General features: G+C 34.7%; 1 protein-coding gene across 9 annotated transcripts in view; it reads right to left on the bottom strand.

Moving 5' to 3' along the window:
* NF1 (neurofibromin 1) overlaps positions 1-19788 on the bottom strand; it is a 240955-nt gene that overhangs the window by 103273 nt on the left and 117894 nt on the right. For 7 of the 9 annotated variants that reach the window (XR_010659685.1, XM_065910020.1, XM_065910026.1 and 4 more), the window contains 6 exons: positions 17882-18043; positions 17634-17737; positions 10129-10264; positions 5902-5964; positions 1166-1324; positions 555-652 (listed from right to left, as the gene is read on the bottom strand). Coding sequence is in view for 8 of the 9 variants with exons in the window: in XM_065910020.1 (XP_065766092.1) it covers positions 555-652; positions 1166-1324; positions 5902-5964; positions 10129-10264; positions 17634-17737; positions 17882-18043 (722 nt within the window). In the remaining variant the exon portion in view is untranslated. Of the gene's footprint in view, positions 1-554; positions 653-1165; positions 1325-5901; positions 5965-10128; positions 10265-16298; positions 17133-17633; positions 17738-17881; positions 18044-19788 lie in introns of those variants that run through there. The other 2 variants (XM_065910024.1, XM_065910028.1) reach the window with 2 other exon arrangements.

Raw genomic sequence — 19788 nt, 5'->3', positions numbered from 1 at the left:
TCAACAACTCATGAGATAAAAAGAAGCAACTAGCTAGTTATGGGTACCGAGCAGAACTCAAGTTTTCTAAAATCACAAAACTTTCAACAGTTATCCAGTTCTCATGAACAAAATCTTATGCATTTGCTTTGCTCAGTTTAAAGAGTAACTTTTTAAGTTTACACACATTTCCAAATTAAACTATCAAAAATATTCTAACATAAAAAAATTATGATTATGCACTATAACCCATTATCTGTACCAGTTTGGTTTTAGTTTTTACTCAAAGAAATCTTTTTCCTTCTACCTCTCCTCCATCTTATGGTAAACTCAAATCCTTTATTTTAGTAGCTATGTCAAACATCTATCTTGGTTTTTAAATATAGAAATCACTACCAAATTACAAAGAATATCATTAACTTCATTAATGTCTTTTATAGTGAAATAAGATTAACTATGCTCTTAACCTCAGAGAAAAATAACCTACACAGGAGTTCCATCTAGATCAAGTACATGGACTTAAGTGAAAGTATCTGTTCCAAACAGAGCAACTGGCTAAGTAGTAGGCTGCTCACCTTCGTGCTGCATCAAAGTTGCTTTTCACAAAATCATTAAAAGGCCGCATATGCTCTTCTTTTGTGAAGAGGACATGATTGGCAATACTCTGAAGTATCTAAACAATAAAATAAGGTTATAAAGGATCTGATTATTTATGAAATCTACACATCTGAATAACTCTAAAAAATATTAATTTTCTTACTGATACAATTTCTGTTGGTGAGTAAAATCAGTTATTGATCATTCTGTTTCTATGCTTTCCTAAATATGAGTATAATTATATAAACACATACATATTTACACATATAAAAATAGACATTAAAAATTTAATGTCTTTTAAAAAATCATATAGTACATATTTTGTTTCCCATTTTGGAATTTCCAAAATGATTACACAGAAAACCACCTTCAGAAGACATTTGCTAAAGTATTTTCAAATGATAAGATGTTCCATCAGTATCAGCCTCATGAATTTCTTTATCACATAAAGAAATAAAAATAAAACAAAAGTATGTGAGGGAAAACCACAGGGCATTTCAAAAATTAAAAGAGAGTACAGTGAATAAAAAAACTGAAAACTTATGGAAGACAAATTTTAAATAGTTATATTATTAAAATGATTCTTCACCTTTGACATTAACTTCAAGCCCCTTTCGATTCTAGGCGGTGGCTTTTTATCTAAAATCCCTGCTTCATATGGTGAAACAATGGCAGGATTGATAAATCTGAGAAACATGGCACTTCCTACTGCACCGATGCTGTTCTGAGGGAAACGCTGGCTAACCACCTAAAAACAAGGAGTTGAAGATTGAGTACATGGTTTGAATTAAAACAAGAAAATGGGGAGAAAGAGTTCAAAAGTCAAATTTTGCACAAAAAATCTGAAAAGACCAGTCCTTGTAAACAATACATTTGTAACTTTTCCTACTCCCAAAACATCAGTAAACAAAAATTTATCCTTAATTCTTGCCCTCTATCATTTAAAATCACAAAGAAGGTCTCTAAGGGAAAAAAACATCTCATAGATGAGTTCTGTAGAAGAGATCTGAAAAAAGATCTTAATTTTATCACCACTGTTTACACTGCAGGTTTGTTGAGTAACAAAAGCAGAATAACTTTTCACACAAAAATTATCATATTTTACTAAGATTAAGAAACACAAGAATGTGGTCAACTCTTGTAAGGCAGAACTAAGTTTGCAACAGCATACCACTGAAAAATCCAATACCTAATAGTAAATACTTACATTTTGTTGTATACCAGGTACAACTGAATTTCTTAAGCAAAATGCTTGCCATATACAAGATAAAACTTAGTTTTCTTAGATTCCTATCAAGAGAAAAAACTTACTTACAAGTAACGTTACTGCCAGTTCTTTTTCTTCATCAGGATGCTTTTAATATAAGGACCTACTTATTATTTAAACCATGGAGGAATGGGAATTCTTGGGGACTTAAAAGAAAAAAGGATCCCACCAGCCTAAAAGAGAGAATCCCCATGAGTACTTCAATTTGTAATTCTGTCAAATAAAAAAAGTTAAAGATACAAGAAATGGTTGCCCACACTGAAAAATAATGTGAGCCCAACATTTCACATCGATTTATATTCTTTTTAATATCTTATGATATTCCACTTTCAAAGAAAATTAGACTGGGAAAGTGCTATGAAGCCGGCTCAGCTCCCATCTCTCCTAGTAGGTCCTGTTTTAAATTAACGTATGAAAATTGTATTATTCTGAAATTCACTTTTTTTTTTAACAGATAACACACATATTTACTTTTAAAGAACACTCATGTAACATCTAAACCTCTACAACTATTCATGCTTAGAGTGGCTAACTGCTGTTTAAAGCAGTGCTAACGACAAGGTCACAATACACCAACTCAATGCTCTAGGATTCTGAGGATAAAACTGCATTTCAAAGGCTACTGCCGGGAAATGAGAAAATAGGACTTAGGTGTAGAATCTCACAGAGCTCTAGTTTTCTTCACACTGCCTCAGTAAAGTAACACTTCTTTTCATGAATTCACAGGGCTCACTGAGTCCAGATTATAACTCCGGAAAAGAGTAAGAATTATTTTACTTCATTCTATTTTCTTCAGTGCTTCATGTGGTATACATTTAAAATGTATTCTTATTCACTGTCTAAAATCTCAAAATAATTTTCAATTATATTTGACAGGAAGTCAGTAAAATTAAGACTTTGGAGAATGATTTTCTAAGCTGAGAAAATCTTTGTAAGAGGTGATAGTAGGGGTGAGCTGTAACTAATACATTCTCATCTTCCTGTGCACTGCATAGCTCAGGAAGCTTTCTTGGTGTTACAGTACTCTGAGTGCTATGCTACTGCAAGAAGGACGACGACCTCACACTTCAGAGGAAACTGGTGAAGGTGGTTAAATACAGCAGCCTTAGCAGACTGGCTTTAAAACCTAAATACTGTTTTATAGCTATTTTTGCTAAAATACAGTTTTAGAAACAGAATTAAGAAGAAAATTCAAGTGCTTTTACCACTGTTGTACTGTGTTTAACCTTCTGGGGAGTAGGAACAGAAAAAATAATGTTTATTTTCACACGGATAAAATTCTTCATCTAATTTCAGAATGTTCACAGACCACCAGTGCTACTGTTTCCTTTAGAACTCACAAATTTTAATCTTAAAACATAAAAAACAGATCAACAAAGCTAGAAAAGTTTTAAAGCCTTTCAGGAGTGAGCTAGCAAAAAGAAAGGGAATTAAAAACTGCTTTATATTTCATTGCAAAGGGGTTGTTTTAAAAGAATAGCTTATGTTCAGTTTAATCCATTAAAATCCTGAACTGGTTTTTAAAGAAGTGAAAGTCAAAGAGTTTGGTTTCCAAAGAACTGATTAATTATAAAATACTAACCTGCTGAAAAAGTGTCTCAAAAAAAAAAATCAATTACTTATATGCACATGGAGAACTCTTTTCAAATGCATTTTTAGAGTAGCTTATTTACTGGCTTTTTCCAGGAAAGAAAAGTTTTATACCTGATGTTTACTCAATATTATTCAATCTCAGAATTTAACGAGTATCCGAGTGAATCATTTCCTAAAAGAAATATTGTAAAACTTATGAAAGGTACTACACCTTCACTATCTTCACATCTTCAAAAATCATTCATGTCAGAACCCAGAGTATCCACACTACAAGAACACACCTTATTTCATGTGTCATATAATTATGTATCTCATCAATAACAATATACTTTGGGAACTAAAATCTGATAAAACAATCAATATCTATAAAAATGCTCAACCAGTTTTATGAATTAATTAGTTAAAAAACTTCTTTTCCTTTCACCATTAATTAACATCAGTGTAATTTTACCTCATAACATATACATACTCCAACTGTTTTTATTTTTAACCTGTAAAAATCTAATTTATATCCAAAAAACTTTCAGCATAAAAGGTCAAAGTAGAGCCAGTCTGTATGCAGAAGCCAAATATCAGTCAAATGGCCCTTTTACTTTCCTCCTACTCATAAAAGGTGAACTACAGGTTACAAATAAATGTAGTCATACACTATACAATGGCAAGAGGATCACAACCCACCCATCTTTAATTGTCTAATGAGTTAGGTTAATAACTTCAAAGGAGATCTAATTATACAGTACATGTTTGAGTTTAATAAAGAGAATTATCTATGACTACATAGCTACATAATAGAAACCAGAACCTTCTCTACATATTTTAAATATTCTAATCTATGGTACATAGACCCCAAAAGAAAGTTAACTTGCTTTTAAAAAGATCATTAGATTCTGTTAAGCCAACAACTCCATAAACCAACATTTTAGATTTATAATTAACTACACAGTCTTCACACTGCAGAATGTGTTCTAAAATATCCACAAGGACCTCATATCACTTGTGCTGAGAAATACATTCCAAAACTTGGTGTTACCCAGAAACATTTTTTTGAAATCTGAAAATAACACTAGTAGAAAAAAACATTTCAAGGAATAACTGTAGATAAAATCTTAATAAATAAAGCAAAGTTAGGAAGGCTAGAAAACATGCTCCAGAAACAGAGAAAGCCTGAATTTTAATTTATGTAATATACTACAAAATGGCATTAGTAAACACCAAACAAGAGTGTTAGAAACAGTAAATTAATTTCAACAGTGATGGTGTATATTATGTTAAATCCACATACGCTGAGAATTAGAAGGCTGAAGCATTAGAAAGAAATGTTTTTATTAAGCAAGATGGCCATCCAATCCAATCCATTTGCTCACAGCTGACCAAATTTATGTAACATACCCAAAAAAGAATCTCTTGAATGGACATAAAAGCACATGTCTCTAAATTTTAATTTAGTTCTGAATTTAAAACAAATTTACTGAAGGTAAAGCTCAGACGAAAATGAAAGGTGAAACCAGATGAATACTATATACTAAATTTTACCTTTTGAAGTAAACTATCTATGTGACTCCTGCAGGTTTTCTTTACTTCTTTCTCTAAATTCATTTGGGTTATATGAACAAAGGTAATACTAAGCCTGATAAGGATCAGTCATACTGACAGATAATGGCAAATTTAAAATGAATGCATGTTAATATTTTGGAAAAATTTCATCCGCCGGAAGAAAATAATTATGACTACCATAAATTTTCTTCCTTTTAAATTATGGCAAGTTTACAGAAGCAGGTAGTACATGCATATCATGTTTGCAAATAAGGTGTTTCTCTATAAATATACACTCACTCCTTTTCTTTATTTCAAAAGTACTATATTCTCAGTGCCAATAGCTTATAAAGATTTTCTCTAAGGTAAAAGTGGTTTTGTTTCACCATAAGAATTTTTATAAGCTAAGAACAATTATCTAAATCCTGGCTAAGACCGTCCAGGTAAAAATCTAAGTAAAAAATAAAGTTTAGCTACTTTTAGTTAAGATTTAGGAAGTGACAGTTTCCTTTTATGTACTTCTAGCAATTAAGAAAAACTTTCATATCTAGGAGAAGAAATCACTCACATTACCTGCAAACAAGAAGCAAGAATGAAGAGAGTCAGCATTTCCTAAGGCCTTGAAATTAAGTTTCTTTTGCATTCATTTATAATTTTTAAAATAACAATAATAATATCAGACCAGGGATATCAAATGCACCAAATGCCCCCAAAATGCCTTTGGGATAAATCAAACCAAAGGAACACAGAGATGTTTCAATGTAACTTAATTCCAGGGTTAATTGAAATGAAAGCTATTTTGTGCCAGAATTAGTAGAATGATTTTACAGTGAAGGTCAAATAGGCTGAAGTGAAGATGTTCTTAACAAACAGCAAAAGATTTTTTGTTTTGCTTTGAAAGAAACAGCTAAAAAAAAGTTCTCCAAACTTACTGATTTTTTGTTTTCCTTTTTTTCTTTTACTGTAGCTTTATTCAGTAGGGAGTGGCAAGTTGCCTACAGAACAGAGATGAGCACAAACAAGTCACAGCACCAACTACATACAGCAACAAAAACAATGTTGGCTTGTACATAAAATTACACGATCAAAATGTAACACAAATGGAATCAACAAAAAATTAGAAATCAACTGAATTTTGAGGGACGAATTTAATTTCTGGATTTTAATCTTTATTATGTCTTTAAGCCAAAGCACTAAATAAATAGCAAGAAATGTTGAGACAATCATATCTACTATTTCTGGCTATAAATCGCAGAAAATTTCTCCTCAAATGAACTGAGGATATATAATATTTACATTTCAGTTAATTCCTAGCTTTTGACAAATTTTATATAAAATTTTCATTACAAGTAGATCATACTCTAAAAATACTTCTATGTGTCTACGTAATTTTTCTTGATTTATATATATTTATATATACTTCTCTGTGTATCCTTCAATTGACTTAACAGTTCTTTTTTCAATAGTTGATACTGAACTCATATTCCTACTGATTAAAAAATAAACATTAAATGGCTAAATATAATAGAAAAACACACTTTAGAGATTCTGAGTTAAGTCTCTCTCTTTTAAGAAAGATTACTCTTAAAATTTCACGTATTTTTGTTTGCAGGCTGCTTCCTGAAAAAGTTCTAACTAGAGAAGGTTAAAAGCTCTGCAACATTTGGGAAAAGAATGTTATCAGATTAACTAGAAATAAGCATTAATATCAAAGTGAAGAAACTGCAGAGAAAATCACAGAATAAAACTGTAAGCCTGCTTAAAAATTTTCACAGATTTGACCATTTATCAGAATGTCTCAAACAAAAAACCATCACCAAAAAGCCTCTCAAATCCAGAGACATATTGGCTTCACCTCTCAGAGTCACTTCTAGGCCAAGGAGCTGTATTAAAATTAAAAGATGGACACATACACACAGCTATATTTGAAATGGATAACCAACAAACTATACAGCACATGGAACTCTGCTCAATGTTCTGTGGCAGACTGGATGGAAGAGCAGTTTAAGGGAGATGGATACATGTATACATATGGCTGAGTCCCCTCACTGTTCTTCAGAAACCATCAAAACATGGTTAATTGTCTCTCTCCCAATAAAAAATTAAAAGTTTAAAAAAATTACTTTTAAAATATTTTGAAAACAAATTAGAATTCTTCAATCTACCATACAAGGCATTTTATTCTAGGAGTTCTGTGATTCAGCACCATAACTTGAGATTAAAGTTAGTTTGATTTGTACATCCATCCATCCATTCATTCATCCAAGTAGTTACTGTGCAACTAATTGCTAGATACCATTCTAACCACTGGAAGATAGCAAACAAGAAAACACAGTCCTTATCTAAAAGAGCTTTGATTCAAACTTTAGACTAAAAGCACTAGTAACCCAATTTATCACAGTTTTATACACTTTTTGTTTTCAATCATCGTATACAACCATCAATTATAGCCTTAAAATTTTTCTGTAAACTACTTCTGTTTGGAGAAGCAGATCTGCCAGGAAAACATGACATTTGCTTAGAATTATATTTAGCTCTTTCTCAGAATTCTCTCACCACAACTTAGGAGAATATTCACTCTGGGAATACTTTCTCATTATTCCAAAACTATCAGGATGAAAGTGGAAATAAACACATGAAAAAAATGTCTCAGTTGTAAATCTAACACATGGCCATTCCGATATAACCTTAACCCAGACCACTAAGTAAGGAGGCATATAAAATGAAAGAGCTAGGTAAAGCATGATTTTAAAAAGGTTTAACAGTCAAAAATACTAACTCCCGTAAAAAGACCTAAAGCTCAGAGAAATTTATTAGCTAGCAATGTACTCACATAGCTTTCAAATTTTCCCTAGCAGGTCCCAAAGCAGGAGACGTATTTACTAGAGGGAAAAAAAAATGAACTACTATCCCTCCCAGCAGAACATAAAAGTACAAAGGTACCATTATGTTATTGCCAAAGTCAAAAGGGCAAAGAAAAGCCAGAAGATGGAAGATGAATAAAAATAAAAGAGCAAACTAAAGGAAAAACTACATTTGCAAGGAGACTCAATGAAAGAATATCTTGAGATCTGTTTGTTTTTCTTTTTTAATTAGCAAATGCAAAATTTCTCATTGTCAGTCACTTATTAAAAAACAAACCCTTATTTATAAATAACACAGCATATCTATCCTCTATAGTACTGTACGTTCCAATAATAAGTTTATCCAACAGTTCCAAAAAATGCACTAACATTTAAATAATATTCTTAAGAAGAATAATTGTATGTGAAATTTCAATATAATGATTTGGGTCTGTTGTAATATGGGATACTGTATTACGGAATGTTTTAAAAAGCACAACACATAGTGGTTAATAAGCCACAAATTATCACCTGGCTTTATTTTCTGCATTATTTTTACTACCTCCTTCCCTTCCTAACTATGAAAGTTGGCAAGAATCTTGTTTACTTGGGTGGGAGGAACTGGGTAATTTATTCCTTCACTAAATATTTCCTAAGTACTTACTAAATGACAAACACTTAGTTCTTTTTCCTTTTCCAAGGTTGCTAATGATACAAAACTTTTTCTCTTAGGGAGACAACTACATGAAGAATTTCTACTAAAATTTACTAGACCATATATGTAACCAGGTGGTCAGTACTCAATCACTTTTAACCAACTAAAGTCAAAGCCACTGCCACTTTAGAAATTTGTTTGCTCTCTGAAAAGTGATTATTAGGCCAACCAAGAAGTTGGTCCAGACTATTTTTAACATGTGCTTACCATTTCTTGTCTGCCCAGTTTTATGAATAGAAGAAGGACTGAACTGGACTTAAAGAGAAACCTGAATAATACCCAAACATAAGATGTTATTTACTGAATTAGATTTCATACTATAAACTACCCTCTGGTCTCGGCTTTAACTACCTGCAAAACAAATATGGGGCTCTCCTAAGCTTCCTCAAGCTATTTTGAAAAACGCAGGAAAAGTCATGATAAATTAAATTAAGAGAGTTTTAATGCTAAGTACACTTTTCATCATCTATGAATATGATGAAACATTTTTTTATAGATACAGCAGATACATCTTTATAAATAGCAATGGGGGAAAAATTCACACAGAGCAGCCTGAAACAGGTTTTTAAAATGATGATTTCACTGATCTTGCTAATGTCTCCAAGCAACTGAAGCCCTGTGCTAAAAACAAATGGCTGGGGATAACTCTGCAAAGAAAAAGGCACTAAAGGCATGGGTTTTGGTAAATGCATAAATTCTTTCTCCTACACCTGACCTTGTCCCAAACTCCAGACCCATTAATGTTTCTTCCAGAATCACAGTTTTAACAGGCTAATGTGGATTTGCACTAATCTCTCTTGGAGTGATTAAACCATTTCTGAAGCTGCATATGCCAATCAAAAACATCGTGGAAGCCATAATAGAACACAGGTGTAATTTCCTCAGCAGATAGGGGATGACTGTGAACATCTGAACTCAGAAGCATTACTTGCAGTTCTAGTGTTGGAAAGTCTAATAATTGGATGTGAATGATGATGCAATATAAGTAGCATTCTATATAAAATAAACATCAGCCTGTCCTGGGGAAACCTGACACAAACCCAATAGAGTTTAATTTTTTTTTTTTTAATTTATTTTTTTATTTTTCAGTGGGTTTTGTCATACATTGATATGAATCAGCCATAGAGCTACACGAATTCCCCATAGAGTTTAATTTAAGAGAAGAAATTAACTAAAGAAATTAATTTAAGAGAAGAAATCAAAATCAGAGATTAAGCATTTCACAAAACAAAAAGCAAGGGAAGAGACTGACCTTGTATGTGAAAGACCCCATGAGTAATTCAGGTAAAAGATAAAATCAGCAACAAAAACTGTGTAACATATCTAACTTCAATCACATCTACTATACCCAGTAGATAGGTGCATTTTAAACTTGTTCTCAATGCAAGGAAAACGTATTATTTTTAAAGTACCCCATTAAACTACTTTGTATTTTTAAAGCCAATTTAAACAATTCTTAATGTATTATTCATCCAAACTGATTCAGTATTATCAATCACCCACTATCAGCAGCTGGTTTAGCAGCTAAACCCCTCTTTGGTAAAGCATTCTTTTAAATGTAGCTGTGGATTAATAATGGTAATCTCTAACCTTAAGCATACCTGGTATAAACAGTGGCACACACTTCGTAGTTGAGGGGGAAATTCGGAGGAGGAACTGATGATGGCATGGAAGAACTTCTCAGTCATTTGAAGGAGGTTCCGCTGGTTTTCCTCAAGGCTCTCTGACTGTTCTAACCTACCAAGAGAAAAAAAAAAGCAAAACCAGTTAAAAGCAAACAAACTAACAGACATACTCTTCAAAAAAGACTCCTTAAAGAGATATTCAGCTAAATGCAATGTTGAGATTTTTCTGGAATCTTGATTTCAACAAACCAATTATTTAAAAAAAAAAAAAAAAAAAAAGGCAATTTTGAGAACTGTGTATAAAAACTCTTATTGTTGTTTAGCCACTAAGCTATGTCCTAATCTTTGCAACTCCATGGACTGTAGCCTGCCAGGCTCCTCTGTTCAAGAGATTTTTCAGGCAAGAATACCAGAGTGAATTGCCATTTCCTCTTCCAGGGGAACTTCCCCACCAAGGGATCAAACATCTCCTGCACTGGCGTGGATTCTTTACCACTATGTCACTTGGGAAGCCCAATTATCCTCCTATATTTTCACAAATTTAATACATGATTTTTAATTAAAAAAATTTTTTTTGTTCATCTAGTAGGAGAGGGCATCTCACATTTTAAATTTTATTTCCCATGACTTCAGTAAAGTTGACATGCTTTCAATATTTTGGGACCATTCAGGCCCTATTTTGAACCTCCTTTCATATCCAGCCTGATATCTCTAACTTCTAGGTATTTCTCCTGTCTGTACCTAAAACTTAGTTTGCTCAAAATTAGCTGATTTTTTCCTTCTACTTATACGTCTTATTCTGAGTTCCCCATGTTGTCAATGGTACCATTACTGCTTCAATCACGTCATTCAGGAAATGCTGATGTCATTATTGTCTGCAGTAGTCCATTATTCCCCACATCCAATTAGCGTTGCTAATTCTTCTGTAAGACTTTTTTTTAAGGTAATTTGTTTATTATTATTTATTTAAGGTAATTTATTTAGAAAAGGCAGAGGAACCAGAGATCAAATTGCAAACATCTGTTGGATCATCGAAAAAGCAAGAGAGTTCCAAAAAAACATCTATTTCTGCTTTATTAACTATGCTAAAGCTTTTGACTGTGTGGACAACAACAAACTCTGGAAAATTCTTAAAGAGATGGGAATACCAAACCACCTGATCTGCCTCTTGAAAACTCTGTGTGCAGGTCAGGAAGCAACAGTTAGAACTGGACATGGAACAACAGACTGGTTCCAAATAGGGAAAGGAGTACGTAAAGGCTGTATATTGTCACCCTGCTTATTTAACTTATGTGTAGAATACATCATGAGAAATGATGGGCTGGAGGAAACACAAGCTGGAATCAAGACTGCTGGGAGAAATATCAATAACCTCAGATATGCAGATGACACCAGCCTTATGGCAGGAAGCGAAGAAGAACTAAAGAGCCTCTTGATGAAAATGAAAGAGGAGAGTAAAAAAGTTGGCTTAAAACTCAACATTCAGAAAACTAAGATCATGGCATCTGGTCCCATCACTTCATGGCAAATAGATGGGGAAACAGTGGAAACAGTGACAGACTATCTATTTGGGCTCCAAAATCACTGCAGATGGTTACTGCAGCTATGAAATTAAAAGATGCTTACTCCTTGGAAGAAAAGTTATGACCAACCTAGAAAGCATATTAAAAAGCAGAGACATTACTTTGCCAACAAAGGTCCATCTAGTCAAAGCTATGGTTTTTCCAGTAGTCACGTAGTCACATATGGATGTGAAGAGTTGGACTGTAAAGAAAGCTGAGCACCAAAGAATTGATGCTTTTGAACTGTGGTGTTGGAGAAGACTCTTGAGAGTCCCTTGGGGTGCAAGGAGATCAACCAGTCCATCCTAAAGGAAATCAGTCCTGAATATTCATTGGAAGGACTGATGCTGAAACTAAAACTCCAGTACTTTGGCCACCTGATGCGACGAACTGACTCATCTGAAAAGACCCTGATGCTGGGAAAGATTGAAGGCAGGAAGAAAAGGGGACAACAGAGGATGAGATGGCTGGATGGCATCACTGACTCAATGGACATGAGTTTGAGTAAACTCTGGGAGTTGGTGATGGACAGCGAGGACTGGAGTGCTGGCATCCATGCGGTTGCAAAGAGTCGGACACAACTGAGTGACTGAACTGAATTTATTTATTTATTTGGCCGCCCTATGCAGCATGTGAGATCTTAGTCCCCTCACCCCAAACTCACGCCCCCTGCAGTGGAAGCATGGAGTTACCACTGCACTGCCAGGGAAGTCCCTCTTCTATATGATTCTAAAGACTTGGGGCTGTGATTAAAGGCAAATGTTCAGAAGGCAGACTTACTACGTTTAAATTTCAGCTCTACCACTTACTGACCTTGATCAAGGTACTTAATCTCTCTGAGGCGCAACTTTTTTCATCAATTAGACAGGAATAATTATAATGCCTATTTCGTGAGGTTTAAATTGGGAAGATTCATGATAGCTCAGTTGGTAAAGAATCCACCTGCAATGCAGGAGACCCCAGTTAAGATTCCTGGGTTGGGAAGATCCGTTGGAGAAGGGATAGGCTACCCACTCCAGTATTCATGGGCTTCCCTGGTGGCTCAGCTGGTAAAGAATCCACCTGCAATGCAGGAGATCTGGGTTCAGTCCCTGGGTTGGGAAGATTTCCTGGAGAAGGCAAAGGCTACCCACTCCAGTATTCTGGCCTGGAGAATTCCACAGACTCTATAGTCCGTGGGGTCACAAACAGTCAGACACAACTAAGCGACTTTCACTTGCCCTGAAGGAGGGCGTGGCAACCTACTCCAGTATTCTTGCCTGGAGAATCCCCATGAACAGAAGAGCCTGGTGGGCTACGGGCAGAGGGGTCGCAGCGCTGGACACGACTGAGCAACCAAGCACAGCACCACAGCAGAGCAAATTTCACCCGGCGGCTGTCGGTCCACACACCTTTACTAGAGCTGCCCAACAGGTGTCATCTGCTCGCTTCACAACACATTCCCTGTGCAAGTCAGTACTTACCTATTTGTTATATGCCTTATCTCCCCTACAAAACTCTAAGCTCCTTGAAGGATGCATTCATCTTTGTCCTCTTAAAAACTAGCAAGGCACCTTACCAAAACAATCACTGAGTAAATGCTTGCTGTCAATCTCTTAACTAGTAATGTCTTATTTATACTAGTTTACGTATTACATAAAAGTTTGGGAGACTGAAATCACCACTCCAGATCCCCTGCAGCTCACCATGAAGTGCGGCATACGGATACAGTAAGAGTTTGGAAATGAATGTAGACTATGGGCAGGAAAGATTTCATGGACCAGGTGAGTTCTAGAGGAGGGAGAGCATTTGCACAGGCAAAAAAAAGTAAGGGCAGTTCAGAAAGTGGAAGGCAGGGCAAGCACTCAATTCAATCCAATAAACATTTACCACGCATCTACTATTTGCCATCTTAAGGCCACATGCTGAGGATTCAACAGTAAATGGCCTTTGAGTTTCTCAAAGAGGGGAAAGACAAGTACACACCAAGGAACAAGTACAATTATTCGACGATATAAAAGACAAAAGTAGCAAACCAGAGAGAGACATGATTAATTCACATGGCAAAGGTTGCCAGGAAGCCAGAGGAAGAAAATGAATTTGGGATACATGAGAACTAAAAAGAGATTGCTCTAAATATGGCAACTTTTATGCAGGGAAATCACTTAAGAAGCTACAACAATAAGTAGAATCTGAAATATGGAGGGCATAGGAGCTCTGTAGTATGAAAGAAAAAATTCACAATTAACAGGGCCAGAAGAGATTCTTAGAAACCTTGACATTCTTGTCTAGTTCTTGTCTTTGTGGGAACTTTGTCTTAATGAAAAAAAAAAACAGCATACCAGCAGCAAGTATGCTTCAGACTCTTTCAAATCTTCCTCTAAAAGATCTAAGCCCTCCTGCTTCTCACATGCCAATGATAACTCATTGGCTATTCCATTACTTCTGATCTATAATGAAGCTTTGTATTCAATTATTTAAGTGTTTGTGTGTATAAAAAACTTTCCCTCTGATTTTCAGTTTTTTTTTTTTTTTAATCCTATTGGTTTCCTGTTTTTAATTTCATTGATTTCTAACCTAATTTTTATTTCTTTCCTTATGCTTGCTTTAGGTTTATACTGAACTTTCTCTAGTTTTTTAAGGTGAAAGTTTAGGCCATTCATTTTAGGTCTTCATTTTCTAATATATGCATTTAATGCTCTAAATATTACATTTCACTACCTTCCACACATTCTGATAAGATGTACTTTCATTTAAGTTTTTCTTTCTCTTTACATTTCAGTTTTCAAAATTTCTATTGACATATTTTTAAGCTCACTAATTCTTTTCTCAGTTGTGTTCAATCTACTGATAAAGCCCATCTGAAGGCAATTTTCCTTTCTATTATAATGTTCTTGATTTCTAGCATTTCCTTTCGACTCTTAAGAGTTTCCATCTCTCTATTCAAACCACCTACCTGTTCTTGCATGTTATCCACTTTTTTCTGTTAAAGCCCTTAACATATTAATTATAGTGATTCTAAATTCCTAATCTGCTAATCCCAAAATCTGTGACATCTGAATCTAGTTCTTATGCTTAGGAACTAGACTTTGTCTCTCCAGACTATGATTTTTATTGCTTTTTAGTAGGCTTTGTAATTTTTTGTTAAAAGATCCAAGACATATTGGGTAGCAGGAGCAGAGATAAAGAGGTCTTTAGTGGAAGGTTCTATGTTAATCTGGCTAGGATTTGGGTTGTGTTTTATGTTTCATGTTTGCTGTAGGTGTTGATTTCTTCCAGTGTCCTTAGTTTTATCTTCTAATTGTTTGGGTTTCCTTAGGAATTTCTTCTTAGAGTGTCTGTTTTGCAGCTTTCTATTGTAACCCACTAGTAATATTTTGGAGTCCTATTGATGTAGTAGTGAGGTCCTGGGGAGGGGAAGCAGTCTACAATCTTATGCTTATATTTCCATTATTTTCTTGGGCCAGAGTCACTGGGCTGTGACCTTCAGAAGAATTTCTTAGCTATTTTTCTCCTCTTATGTGAGTCAGAAAGGCTAGAGGAGGCTGGAGTTGGGTAGCTACCCATCCTACAGGTCAGATTAGGCTCTTTTAGTTTCCCTCAAAGGCAGGCCTTTGTAAGAGAGAACAGAACACTATGGGCATATTCCAAAATGGTTACTTTTCTCCCTTCCTTTCCCAGAGCACAAAGGGACTTTTCTCCCATCTTCAGCATGAGACTCTGGAAGAGTTTCTAGAGATCAAACTCTCAAAGTGTGGGTGCCTCAGACAGAGGGCGCCCTAGAGTTTTCATTCTTAAACTAATCCACACTCAACCTCAAGCAATTTGTCAGTTACAGTCTAAGCATTCCTATGTTACTGACTTCAGCAGTAGTTTCTCACTGTAAGATGGGATTCTCTGAATTTGGCTGTCACTCTAGTGTTTTCCCTTTATTGGAGGCAGGGCGGGGGTTGCCCTTCAATTCTCTGATGAATCTAAGACGATTTGCTGATTTTCTGTTTTCAACTTTTTCTTGTTGTGAACATAGGAGTGTCAACTTCTAAGCTCTCCACATGTCAGAAAAACATCAGTTTGATTTTTAAGTAACCTGAATATAGGAAGTTTGTAATCTAGTTCTCTTCTCTGTACCAAAGCATTTACCTAGTACAGGAGATTTCTTTCAGGCAGTTAGTTCACTAAGTAATTTTTTACCCTTTAGAAAATAAAATTGCTTAAAGGTAACAAAATACAAGAGGACATTAAAAGAACATTGCTTCAAAGATTTAAACTACAACTACTGAAATATTTCAACAATAACTGGTTAATTTAGGTGCCAGAGCTGATTAGTTACTATAGCTGACACTTCAGCAGAGGCAAAGCCCAAAACACCAACTGATACAAAGTTGCCAAATAAAACTATTTAGTAAGAGAAACCATCAAGAAGCTCTCAAACTGAAAATAAAAAATAAAACAATTTTTAGGGTCCTAGCTGAAACACAAGAGATGTGGCTTAGAAAAACCAAGCATAACATCATAGTCTAAAATTTCATTCAACAAGTATTTATGAAATGTCAACTATAAGCCAGATACATTAAATACTCACAGAAAGACATAAAAACATATGAAATGTAAAAGAGCCAACAGTCCAGGGAAAGATAAATTCATAAAATACATCATCACAGCTCAATGTTACAATGATGGTGCAGAACATGAAAGAGAGATTGTTATTGTTTCTTTGTTCATGTGTAGTCTGTATATATGGGTGGCACTTGAGGACAGGTAGAAAGCTTCACAGAGATGGTGGTTTTTAAAATGCACCTTGCATTACCCCTTGGCCTCTTTCTCTTCTCCCAAGTCACTCCTCATTACAAGGAGGAATGGTGAGATGGATTTAAAAAAAAAAAAGAGTCAAGTGTGCTCAGTTCAGTGCCATCCACTCCATTCTAATTTTGTCTGCCTACAGAAAAGGTATGTTCTGGTCTTCTCTCCACTTACAATAAAAAGCTTGCCAGCCTCTGTGATGCATGCCTGTAGTTCTAATTCAAGGTGAAGTATTAGCAAGCCTATATGTATCTTGTGCGTACAAGACCTAAAGTCCACTTTTTAATCATTTTTATCAGAAACAAAGGAAAGAGTTGATTGCTGGGTGCTTCCCTCCCACTTTTTCTTTCTCTCTGCCCTTCTGGTTTTGAACTTGGGTGGGAAAAAGGGAGTATTACTTATTAAACAACTCTAATCCCAATTAGCCCCAGGTGTCAAGTCACTTTAAAAATGTGTAACATGTGCATATTTCACTGGAGTTAAAGAACAGAGATGACATGAAAGAATGATAAGCAGTGATATAGATTATAGTCAGATCACTGTATTTTTCCTTGCAGTCAGTTGGGAACAACTGATGGTTTCTGAGAAAAAAGGGACCAAAAAAATTTAGGTTTCAGAATAGGTCCTGTAGCAAATGACCTGCAAAAAAAAAAAAAAGCTAGGACAATAATTAGAAAGTTACTACAAAAGTCAATGGAATTAATATGACATTGGCTAAATAAATTATGATATTGCCAAACAAGATATTACACAGCAGGTAAAAAGAATAAGATTCATAATCGCTCTACACTGACAAACAATGATGTTAATAAGACACAAGTTTATGTTAAAAAAAAGGTTGCAAAACCATATATATAATGTTACGTTTATATTAAGTGCTCACACTGTAATATAGTTTCTACAACTAGAAATACATACATGCAAGTACACTATAAAAAGGACAGAACAGCGTAACTAGTAACGGTGCTGTCTCTAGAGGTGATAGTCAAAGATACCTTAAATGTTATTAGTGATTTTCTTTAAGAAAAATGTATTTGTGTGTAACTTTTAAAGAATCAAGGGGAGAAATTATGAGGGCTTTGCCTCAGGTAGTGGTAATGAAAAAAATGGAGAGCTGTTACAGGTGAGAGGATGACAAACCTGGTAGGATCCACTTCAAAGCTAACATGCTGCCAATCGGAGGATGTGATCACAACCCGTAATAAAGGATCCAGGAGTTTCTGTAGGTAGGTAGCACCATACACCTACAGAAATACACAGGGAGGAATTTATTATGCCTGCTCCAAACATTTTGCATTAAAAAAGACATTCTGCTCTGTACATTCTGTACATCACTGTTTGGCATACCTCTGTATTCCCACACACAAAAAAGATAAATGGATACAAACCTTGAAACAGAAAGTCATTATTTTACTGGCCAAGCTGTTGCCTCGGAAAAGAGTCTGCATGGAGTCTGCCAATTCTACTTCCTTAGAAAACATGTTCCAGAGCAGTTGGTAGAGTAAATGCCGAGAGTCAAACAGAGTCACTAGAACGCGAGCAAGTTCATCCTGACAACAGAGTAAGATTGTGTTAGTGTAAACAGTTCAGTTTTTCCTTAAGCAGGAAACTGAAAGGCAAATTCAAAGCTGATAACCACCTGTTGAATTGAGGTATATGGTGACTGATTAACTTTTCCCCTGGGATTTATCCATGTACATCTGTCTATGATAAATGACTACTTCTGTATACCTACAGTAGCTATTAATTCTAAGGATTAAATGATAAGAAGGTAAGAGAGGCCAAAGGTTTACCACCTGACAGAAAAAAATCCAGGACTCAGCTCAAATTCTGTGATATAATGAAGGAAAAGTAGAAATAGAAGATGATGACAGAGAATTTGACATGAACAGATCATTTTCCTAGAAAATCAATGAGAACAAATAAGACTGTGCTGACCACGGAGCTCTATTCTTTTCTCCTATGCTCAGGGAAACTCAGCAAACATTTATCATGCGTTAGGAAAGAAACAACAAAAATGGAAAAACTACAGGATTTATAGCAAGATAGGAAAAAGACCTAACCAGTGCATTCAGAACCAAGAGATTAGCCAGTGCATGTACAAGGTGGGAATGCATAACTAATTCCCATCTAGTACCTAAATGATAACCCTCAAAATTCCCCACAGTAAAGAGTTTTTTGCACACTTAAGAAAAATGAATTGATTGTAAATCATTGTTTAACCACACAAGTTGGGAAGAGATTTACAGAGAAAGAGGTAGCCAGAAAAAGATGGCCTAACAACAAAGTCAGGATCATGGCCTGTAGCTCCTCTAATTCTTGTCTGGTCTCAGGATTACTACTGTCTGTTATTTAAGTAAAGGAAAAAAATTTAACACTCTTAACCACAGATAATTGGAAGCCAAATAAGACCCAATATTCTGCTATACTTTCCACAGTTACATAATACATAATTGACTAGATTCCATTTCAAAGCCAAGTATAATTATGAGAGATAATTTAGTTACAAAATAGAACTATTTTTAGACTGCTGTGCTAAATGTTTTTTCCATTCTAATCCATCCCCTGTAAAATTCTAAAAACCTTTAAGCATCAGAATTTAAATTTACAAAATAGACTTAAAAATTTTTAAAGTTATCTTTTATTTTGTTCTCCTTTAGATATAGCTCTAATAGATCTGACTTAATATAAAAGTCCTCTTTTTAAAAAAGTCCATTTAACATAAAACACATAGACAACCAATAAGAATTTTAAAAATACATATATAAACCATGTAAGAAACTATTTACTGAAAGAAAACAAAGTGATTAAAGCTTCTTGGACTTTGATTCTTTTTTACTGAAAAAATTACTGAGACTTTTTAGTACTAATTATAGGTAGGTGCTAAAAGGTAATTTATAATAGCCATTTTCAAAATATATGAAGATTTGTGAACTAACGTTAGCCTTCAAGAGGATTTCAATACCTTCCTTTTTCTAACTCCCTACAAGTAAGATTCCATCTTTATTCATTAAACAATCAGTTACTAAGTCATGGTTATACGTCAGGCTCTACTCCAAGACCCAGAACTACTGCAATGAACAACACAGACACGGGGCTCTGATCTCATGTACTTCACGTTGTGGTGAAATGAAAATGAGCAATCAAATAAGATAATTTCACACAGTAAATAAATACTGCAAAGGAAATGTAACAAGGAATTGAATAAAATGACTGTGGGTGTGGTTTTGATTGGATAACCAGAAAAAACCTCAGTAGAAGGTGAAATCTGGCCTGAAACTTGAATAACAAAAGG

Source organism: Muntiacus reevesi, chromosome 18, assembly GCF_963930625.1.
Source record: "Muntiacus reevesi chromosome 18, mMunRee1.1, whole genome shotgun sequence".
NCBI lineage: Eukaryota > Metazoa > Chordata > Mammalia > Artiodactyla > Cervidae > Muntiacus > Muntiacus reevesi.
This window is presented reverse-complemented; position numbering and strand designations above follow the sequence as displayed.